General features: G+C 48.3%; 1 protein-coding gene across 1 annotated transcript in view; it reads right to left on the bottom strand.

Moving 5' to 3' along the window:
* Nucleotides 1-247: 247 nt before the first annotated feature.
* SUSD6 (sushi domain containing 6) overlaps nucleotides 248-10,344 on the bottom strand; it is a gene marked incomplete at both ends in the record, with an annotated part of 40,557 nt that continues 30,460 nt past the window's right edge. Inside the window, 4 exons of the mRNA XM_084264208.1 lie at nucleotides 248-273; nucleotides 1,824-2,245; nucleotides 3,431-3,569; nucleotides 5,723-5,920. Coding sequence (XP_084120334.1) covers nucleotides 248-273; nucleotides 1,824-2,245; nucleotides 3,431-3,569; nucleotides 5,723-5,920 — 785 coding nt within the window. The remainder of the gene's footprint in view (nucleotides 274-1,823; nucleotides 2,246-3,430; nucleotides 3,570-5,722; nucleotides 5,921-10,344) is intronic.

The raw sequence follows: 10,344 nt of genomic DNA, 5'->3' as shown, positions 1-10,344 counted from the left end.
ACTCTGTCCCTTGAGCCCCTGATGCAGATGGAATGGGGAAGCCAGCGCTGCACCAACCCCACTGGTGCATCCAGGAGGCAACCTGGCGACATCCTTTGGATCTTCAGCTGAGGGCGTCTCTGCTTGGAGGTATCCAGGGTACAGCTCATGAGGATGGGGAAGGCTGCACAGAGTGCTTCTGTCTTGAAGGCAGGGGAAGGGAGGACAAAGAAATCCAAGAGGGAGAAGGCTAGGCAGACAGCAGGCCTCATGCTTCCTTCAATAAGGGAATATCTGAATGGTGGGGAGAGAAAAGAACAAAAGTAATCAAACTTTTGCAGTTTCCTAGTGCCTAATCTGAATGTGTCAAGTCACAGCTTGTGGCATTGTCCCATGTTATATCCCCTGGCTGTGAAGAGTTTGGCTCCACAACCTTTTCAGCTCCCTGTAATCGCAGTCAGTTGTTGACTTGGCCCTCACCTGCCTCTTCACCTGATTAAAGGAGCTCAGCTCCCACAGTCAGCCTCCACTAGACCCCAGCTGTCTTGGCAGGCCTCCAACAGAGCCTGTCTAGTTTCTCCACATCTCTCTTGAGCTGAGGGTCCCACAAGAAGATACAGTATTCCCAGTAAAGCCTCACCAATGCTGTTTAGGGGAAGGCAATGATTTCCTTTCAAAATATCAGTTTCCTTCTTTCCCATGATCTCATCAGTCTTGTAGTTCCTCAAAAGGTCTAAGAGATGTTTCTCACTGTGACAGGGATGGTTGGAGAAACCCACCCTCCAACCACAGCTGCAACTTCCTCATCTTTGAGCCGTAAGCACAAGCTTTATGGTCTCCTACTGCAATCTGCTACCGTACAACAAACCTTAGAGGCAAGAAGCGTTTCAGGCAGCGATGAAAATGATACAGTGTAGAGGCAACACCCTCTAATTTCTAAACTACAAAAATGTTTTTGTTAAGCTCTACTTTTGGATTTCTGCTGTTTATGCATCTGAGGTTTAATTCCCATCTTGGGACATGCTGCCCCATCCAACCTGAGCCCCATCCAACCTGGCCTTGAACACCTCCAGGGATGGGGCATCCACCCCCTCTCTGGGCAGCCTGTTCCAGCACCTCACCACTCTCTCTGTAAAAAACTTCCCCCTCATATCTAATCTAAACCTTCCCTCCTTCAGCTTCAATCCATCCCCCTTGTCCTGCCATTGTCTGCCCTTTTAAAAAGTTGATTCCCCTCCTGTTTCTCTGCTCCCTTCAGGGACTGGAAGGCTGCAATGAGGTCCCCCCCCAACAGCTTTCTCTTCTCCAGGCTGAACAAGCCCAGCTCCCTCAGCCTCTCTTCGTAGGGGAAGTTCAAGTACTCCTGGCATGCCAGGGCTGTGGCACTGCATGCTCTGAGGCAGTAAGCTGCTTACTAAAGCAGTCTAACAATGAAGGAGCCCAAACGTCACACAGGGTTTGTGTTCCACCCAAATCCTCCCGCTCCCACCACCTTGCTTTCCACAAACACAGGTACTTTACAGCACTTGCACTGTGATGCTGGGGACTGGCATTTCTCTGCAAATCCTTCACTAAGGTGACGAGCAGCAGGACCCAAACAGTCTTTCCAGACTGCCCCAGGCTGCCAGTCTGAGAGTGCCACATACTTCAGGAGGTGGCATTAAATACGGCTTGTGCCTCTAGGATGAAAAATGTGCCATGGAGGCTGTCACACCTCTTTTCAAAAGCTCCTCTGGTGACTGACATACCTAGGGGCATCCCTTGCCATTTTCATCCTAGGCACTCAACTGCAGCAACTATTCTTATGAGGTTCTTGTTCAATACTCCTTGCCTAAGTCACGTACCGTCTGTGTACTCCTCAGAGGAAGTGAGTGATAAAAGGCTCTGTATGTCACTGCTTTCTGAATCTTGGACCTCTTTGTGCACAGCTCTACTGTTGGCCATGCCAGCTACCCAGGAAGAGGTAGCGGCCTGATGCACAAGTACAGTTTCAGAGCGCTGAGACCCACTGGCTTCACACAGTCCAGACTGTCCAGGGGCTTCATCTTCTCTTTCAAAGCTGTTGCGAGCCCCTTGGTCCTGCTGTTGTGTCTCTCTGGCTCCGTTCTGCCCAGCTCCCTCCGCGAGCACGATCTGCACTCGGGAGTCCGAGGGTGGAATGCAGTTCCCTGTGCTGCCATACACTGCTTCTTCGTAGGATGGCAGGGCCACCTGGACACCATCCACCATGATGGAGACCTGATCTCCAGACACACCTTGGTCTCGCCTCAAAAAAAGAAACAAAGGGGAGGGGGAAATCAAATTGAGCACTTACATTTTTATACAAATGTTAGAGAACTCCAGAAACTTCCCACAGCAGAACTCTAGTGTTCCCCATTGACTTTTTTAGAGAACAGAAAGAAGCAGGAACAGTGGTTTAACAAGGTCAATTAACCGTGGCCTCGCAGTCCTACTGTGAGTTACCATAAACATGAGCAGGCACTGTAATTCACAGTGCCAAAATGGGTTTAGCAGCAAGAGTTGAAAAGGTTACAATGCTGGGTTCCCACCTCACACACCTCCATCCCTGCGTGTGACAGAGATCCTGACTGAGAGCCTGCTGCTGTCACACAACCCACAGATAAACACCAGCTCTGACTGCTGTGGGTTTCAGCTTGCTCCGTGCACTGCCATGGTCTGCAACTCCCAGTGCTGCCTGTTCTGTCACCTTTGCTGCTGGCAAGATAACCTCTGGCAGGGTGGGGCAGATGGCTCCTAAACCAGGACAATGTGGATCACCTGAGCCCCTGAGTTAGGGCCCTGAGATTGGATTGTGGTGGTGGTTTGGACTTCTTCAGAACAGGGCAGACCCCAGGGCCCCTCAGCCTCCTCGCTGCTGACCGCCATGTCTCTGCTCTTTTTTTAAGGAGATTCAGGAGAATCAGATTTAGCTGGTTCAGAAAGTCCACACTGACTCTGTTGAAATCATCTGGCAGCAGTGTTACGTCTGAGTCCCTCTTGTCACCTATAAACCCAGGCCAGGAGGGTTCACCAGCCACGGCAGGGATCAAGGGCAGACTGGCACACACATCTCAGTGGTGCTGTCACCCTTCGTGTCCATAGGATCTCACAAAGGGAGTGGGGGAAATAGATATCCAGACATGCACTTCAGCAGTGAGAAGAGGCAGAGGGTTGAGCAAGACCAGACAAGCAGGGATCACAGCTTTTCCTATTCAGGGCCAAGGAAAAAGAACAGGGAAACCACTCATCAGATGGCATGTCAGCATACAGACTGCAGCTGGATGTCACGGACGACCATTTAAGACCATAGGGTGCCACTGAAGTGATTAAAACAGGAGCACAGAAGCAAGGAGGTTAAGTGGCTCCAAAATGAAGGCCTAAAGCAAGTACTTTAGTGGGTTTCTGCTGCAGAGAAACTGGACAGCTCTAACCACCTCCAGGCCCCACTTACCTGCTGTGATGGAACGACTTCAGCTTCGGCTGCAGCAGGACAAACAGCACAACTAAGAGCAGAATGAGGGCGACAGAGCTTGCCGTGGAGGCTACTATGGACAGCGTGGGTACTCCGATCGTCGGAGGAGAGTCCTTCTCTGCAAAGCCAAGAAGATGGAAGGTAAAATCATCTGTTCCCTTAAATCACTGTCATGGGGAACGAAAAACATCCACAGTGCCTGCCCTCAGGACTTAGACTTGGGTGCACACGTTTTCCATCCAGCCAAGGCGCACCAGTTCTCTCTTACAAAAGGCAGTTCAGAGCTCAAGGTGACACCTCTCCACCAGCTGTGAAGGGAACCTAAACCAGACCATGCACACACAAGGGTCCTTTGGCAAACCACAAGACAAACAGAAAAGCAGTGTAAGCAGGCCATGGGAGCTGATGGACGGTGGCAAGAATCATCTTACATACAGATCTGTCTGAGCAGAAGCTAAAAAAAGTCCTGATGTCACCAGCAAGGCCAACAATTGCCTAGCACAATAGATAGGACATCTTAGACCAAACAACAGATTTTCCTGGCTAATGGAACAGTCTCCCAAAGGAAGAGGGGGAAGTCACCTGGCTGGCTGTATTTAAGATGCAGCAATCATTCTGTTTCTTACACACACAAACACGTGTCAGAGAGCATAGAGGGAAGGCAGATGTTGCTCCAGGATGCTGAGTTTTCAGTGTTAGATACACGGGCCCTGTTCACCACAGTCCTTCCTACCCTTCCTTCAGGAACACAGGTCTCAAACTGGAGGGGGATGCAGGACACACCTGCAGACAGGGAGGAGGGTCAGAGGAACACGTAGACAGAAGAAAAAAGCTGGAGGACCACTGTTTTAAAGCCTACAGCCTGAAATCTATGTCCAAACTAGGCATCTAAGCTGGAAAGTCAGTCTGTGTTTTCTGCACCTTCTCTGAGGGTCAAAAGTTTTGGTTTGTTTTGAACTTCTTGTCCTGAAATTTTTGAGAAGTACCTTGACCTCTCCAAAGGGGAAAAACAATATGTTTTTTCCCTATGGTAAACAGGGGTGAATAGGGGTTCCCATTTTCAGCGTTACTGAAGGCACTGAGTACACTGACAGGGAAACAAGTAGGCAAATAGAGATGCTCTGTTATCAGCATCAGTAGGCAATGCCATAAAACTGCTCACCACCTGGGGTATGCTCCAGCACCATCTCATATTCCAACAAGATGATCATGAGTATGAGTTATCATACAATAAAGTGTCAAAAGGCTATGACAGGCTCAGAGCCACCCAAAACACTTGGTTTTATTTACTCTGTAAAGATCAGATGGGATCTGATCCATTACCAGTCATTTGAAGAGCTGCTGTCTTTCTATCTACAGCCTTTCACCTCCTCCTTTTAGCCCTGTAAGGAAGACTGGTTAGTTAAACCTCAGTTGCCCCTGACCCCAAACAGTTGTTTCAAAGTGCTGTGGAAGTAATGGCTTTTCCACTGGGTCAGGCTTTTGAGGCCCCATATTTTTAGTAAGGATCCTTCAGGACACTGAAGAAATCTGAGGGATTGCTGCTCAGCACAAGACAATCTCTTCAGCCCAGTCCAAGTGCCACCATGCAGGAATGTGACCCAGGGGACACCATTCAAAATAGCACAGCTTTGTTTTCCAGCCCAGGGTTGAGCAATGAGAAAGGGGAGCACTGTGAAGAGGAAATTTATGCTGAATTTGAGATGTCTCTTCAGGATCTGATCGCTGCCAGGTAAAGTCCCAGTTCCTATCCTTTACATCACAGGAAGGGGCTACAGGAGTGGCTGTGACAGGGACACTGAGAAGACAGCATCTCTGGGAGAGGACAGGATGTTCCAGAGATCACAGATGTGCAGTGAGCTCCAAAGAGAGCTTGAAGCAGGTGCTTTTCTGTTTCCTTCCTGGTTTTGCTTTATGCATGATGAGACAATCCTGGTGCACACATCCTGCTGACGCAGGGTGACTGAGCAGTAAGACTATCAACAAGCAGAACTAGAAGAGGGGAGGGAGTTCTCCCTTTATCCAGCATGCATGCTTTTAAAACCAGAAGAGCCATAGGCAAAGTAAGAGCTGTATGACATTCCTGCAAACTTTTTCACTTCCAGCTGAACAGGAATTCCTTCATCAAAGCAGGGGAGAGACCCACAGAACAAAAGCTTTCCCCTCCATTTGGAGAGAAGCAGAAATCACCTGTCAACAATGTCCTTCCTTGCCCGTGCAGTGAGAAGCAGCACCCCTGAGGCACAGGAGGCAGAGTCAGGGAGCACTCACCTGGGCTGAGCCTGCAGCTGACTTCCATGGCCGGGTTCCACTCCCCATTCTTGCAGGTCAGGTATTTATAATCTCCCTTCAGCATGTAGCCTTCAACGCACAGATACTCTATGACACTGCCTGAAGTCAGAGGGTTGTTGCAGGGGCTGGGGTGGCATTTATAGCCTCCATTCTCAGGCTGAGGTGGCTGGGGACAATCTGGAAAAAAGAAAGCAAGCATCACAGAGGATACCTCAGAGGATGACATCTGTTGCATAGTAGATACAGCATGTAGGCAGCCTTCTACCTACAAACACCTACTAAATTAAGAAACTACCAAAATTGAGAGGAAAGACTGTTTCAGAATGGCAGAGGAAACTGCTCAGTTTCACCTCCAATGTGTCTCCTGTGATTGCTAAATACTACTTGTTGTTCCAGCAGTACAAAGCAGGCATCAAACCAGTGATGTTTTTGAACAGCAACACCTAAGTTTCTCACAACAGACATTCTACATGAGAGGAGCCCAGGAAATTCTTGGTGCTATCTCTTCCCCACAGCTGCTTCACTAGAGACTGGTACAGAACCTAACAGCCAGCGTTCCCTACTAGCCTGATACCAAAAAAAACATGGGACCTCCTGCTGAAACAAGGGAAGAATGTGAACACCCCACTGTACTGTGGGTAAAACATCAAGGTACACAGAGCTGCCCTGGAAGGCACCCTGGAAGCCTCTAAGACCACACCAATTCGAGCTATTTTACACAGGTTTTATACCAAAAATATATGGGGAAAAAGTGTGGGGAACCGAGCTTTGCTTCAGTAGGACCAAATATTCTAGCCTTGTTTTAAGAAAGAAGTAGTTACATAACAAAGATATTTCTAATATATCTGTTTGCCTGTGTGAAGCCTGGAGCACTGAATGCACCTGACATTTCTCCTTGCATCCCACCTGTCCTGACTAACGGGCGGAGACACAGCACATGCCAGAAGTTTTCTTGCAGAATTTTCAATAGCCATTCAAATAGAAACAACAAACCACAAATGAGGAAACTGCATAGAAAACAGGATATTTATATTGCTTAAAACTTCCTCTCCTCTGGTGGGTCACAGTGACCCTACAGAACAGCCCCAACACCCCCGCTGATGCTGAAAGGAGGACAAACACAGATTTTTCCTTTGAAATCTACATCAACTTCCCAAACTTCACAGAAGAAATCAAATCATCAAAGATTCCTCCTGAGACATTTTGGGGCATGGAAAATCAACCATCCCATCACAGCATGGTGATCCAGGGCTGCCACTGAAGCCTAAAGCATATGTTCCCACACAGATTCTGTCCCACTTACCGTGGGACAAACAGCAAGAAACAGCTGGACAAAGTTTAAGCAACTGGATTTTGGGCAGAATTTAAAAAGCAAAAGAAAACTACAGAGAATCATTCCATTGTGGAAGAATTTGCTACATTGCTGCAGTGCAAGTGACCCTTGAACCTAATCACATGTGTGAATGCATCACAGGTAACGCCTTGTAAATGCCAGTAAACCCTGAGATCAAGTGCTGAGTGAAGCCAAAAACTCTCTGGTATGAGTTCTGCCAGCTTTATGACTTCACTTCAATTTACTTCCTGAGAGAAAAGGTTAACAGGGGTCTAGGCAGCAGCCTTTCGAGAGGACTTTGTTCTTGAGATTTGTTCTTAAATAAGCTTTGGAGAAGCCACTATCCTGTGCTTCATGAGTATAAACTGTTGGCTCTTTGGCTTTCCTTTATTTTTCCTTTATGCAATAATTTCCCATTTTGTAACCAAGGGTTTAACCCTTTGCCTCATCAGGCTAAAACTAAAACCTGTTTTCACTTTAAGCCTGTCCAAAACTTAGGATCAGCCACAGCCTCATGGCACACTTCACATCTAGGTCCGTAGAGGAATGCCCTGCTCCATCTGTAGCCCGATTTCATTTCTTGTTAAATTGGGGAACCTTTTTGAGCACCATAAATATTCTCAGCAATGTAACGGGTGCTTCTCTAGGCAATGGTAGAGCAGAGTGCTGTGGGGAAAGGGAGGTGATTGTGCCCCTGTACTGGGCATTGGTGAGGCGGCACCTCGAGTGCTGTGTCCAGTTCTGGCCTCCTCACCATAAGAAGGGCATTGAGGTCCTGGAGCGAGTCCAGAGAAGGGCAACCAGGCTGGGGAAGGGGCTGGAGGGAAAATCCTACGAGGAGTGGCTGAAGGAGCTGGGCGTGTTTAGTCTGGAGAAGAGGAGGCTGAGGGGAGACCTTATCACCACCTACACTGACCTGACAGGAGGTTGTAGAGAGGTGGGCGATGGTCTCCTAAGCCAGGTGACAGGAGACAGGACAAGGGGAAATGGCACGAAGCTGCCCCAGGGCAGGGTCAGATTTGATGTTAGGAGAAAGTTCTTCCCTGAAAGAGTTGTCTGGGCCTGGAATAGGCTGCCCAGGGAGGGGGCTGAATTACCAACCCTGGGTGTGTTTAACAGACGGGTAGACGAGGTACTTAGGGATAGGGTTTAGCACAGGACAGGAATGGTTGGACTCAATGTCTTAAAGGTCTTTTCCAATCTTGTGATTCTGTGTGAAAACTTCCTGCTGCCACAGCAGCTACTGAAACTTGGAGCAGGTGGGACAGTTTTCCTTTTATGCCACAGGAAAATGCTCGAGAGTCACTCACAGCACCTGTCCACTACCTGGTTGCAGCAAACAGAGCTCATTCCCTCTGCTCCCCCTTCTCCTGAGCCATACCCATGCGTGGCCATTGCACCAGGAGCCATTTTGGACCAGGCAGCAGCTCACTGTTCAATTCCCCTCCTGTTGTAAAGTGCCACCTATGGTGACGAGGTTTCTAAGTTACACACAAAAATAAGCCAGCAGCAAGGAACAATTTCAGTCTGTGATTTACACTGTGGCAGCACTATAAAAGGCTTGGAAATATGACAACAGTTACCTACAGAACCCTGACTTGGTTTCCTTCTGCAAGGGCTTCAGGACAAGATGCTAAGCAACTGCAGATGCAGAGGAGAGATTGAGGAATTAGTCACACCCCCCCTTCCCCCCACCCCTTAGGTCATTTGTCATCCCAGCATCCAAAAGTGTCACAAGTACTTTAAAATGTCACCTCCAGTGCGACAGAAAACCTCTCTTTACATGCTAGGGAAAGAGACCAGAACATTAACATGGGGATCAGAACATTAACACCCTCCACCCTCAAACGTACTGAGCGTATCTGGGCAACTCCGGCTTCCCTAGAGGACCACTTGGACCGTCCTCTGCGAGGCGGCCTCATGGCAATGGAGCATCTTGGGGCCTGCAGCTCTGGAGAAGGCTACCAGACAGTGCCAATGACTTTGAAAAATCGGTGGAGGTGGCCCAGGCAAGGGCTGAGTAGGTAAATGATGGTCTGGTAGTGCCTGAAAAAAATTCTGAGGAACCAAAACACTTCTGCTCCCTGCTGGACCAACTCCCTTTCCTTGGCATCTCAGAGCTCAGCAGATCTGTAAATTTAAGCCTCAGCAGAGGTGTCTGTGCACTGCTGGCTGGTTGCTGTTTGGATAGTACCTTGGCACACTGATCCCTTTTTTGAGGCGTGTGAAGGTAAGCTGTGGAGGAGGGGTTTTCTGCATTTCAGCCCCAATTAAGGCTGGGCAGATTTCAAGGGACGTTGCAAAACCGTGACCCCCTAGACTGACTCAAAGGTGTGTGGCACATGGCAGATACACTGAAGCTTCCCAAAAGGTTACAAAAATTCCTTTAAATCTGTGGGACACATACTGTAACCACTGACCCCCTCCCCAACAGCATCAGCCCATACTCACAATGGCACCAGGCTATACTTGAAATATAAAAAGGCATGCAGGAATTTCATCAGCTCCCTCTTTGAAACACATGCTCTTGGAAGTATCCCAGAGCTCATGGGACATCTTAAAACAAATGTTGAAGCGAGGCAGGGAAGAGAAAAAGAGCCAAGTTACAGAAGTTATCAACTCCCTAGGGGGTTACCAACATCCCAGGCTTGCAAAGCTTTTCCCAGGATCTTGACTGAGGCCACACAGTGGGCTTAAACCTTGCAGCACTGCGAGCAAAGGGGGCAGAGCTCGAGTCCCAAATTCCCCGTCATTTTTACGAGTACTGACGTTTATGACATCTCCCAAGAGAGGTGGTTCTCTGCCAGCACACGCTGCTGGGAAACAGGAAGGAGGTAACAACCGACGAGAAGTCCAAACACTCTGAGTATCACTGAACTCTGGTCAGAGGCCAAGAAATTGTCATTTCCAGATTGAACAGGAATAAATAAAAGTTATGCACTGGAGTTTCTGCCAATGCCATTCCAAAATGCTGGAGTAATTAATATATGGACAATCTTTTTCATATACAGATTAAACAATATGAAGCCAGTAGCCACTTACACTCAGTTTCAACTCAACTGCCTACAATTACTGTGTTTTTTTGCATCTAGGTCACATGAGCAAAGACTCCTATGTTCTCTGAATAGCTGTTAGTAACTTGACAATAAGCTGCACAATACTAAGGATCCTCTTTTTTCATTCAGCCACAGTGCCATCACGTTGTACCTTCACCTGCTCCCTTTCCCATGGCTCCACTAGTAGTAGCAACAAGCTGCACTTGTTTTCC

The sequence above is a fragment of the Gallinula chloropus genome (assembly GCF_964237585.1).
Source record: "Gallinula chloropus genome assembly, chromosome: 4".
In the NCBI taxonomy this organism is placed as follows: Eukaryota; Metazoa; Chordata; class Aves; order Gruiformes; family Rallidae; genus Gallinula; species Gallinula chloropus.
Note: the sequence above shows the minus strand (reverse complement) of the source record. Positions and strands in the feature narration are given on the sequence as shown.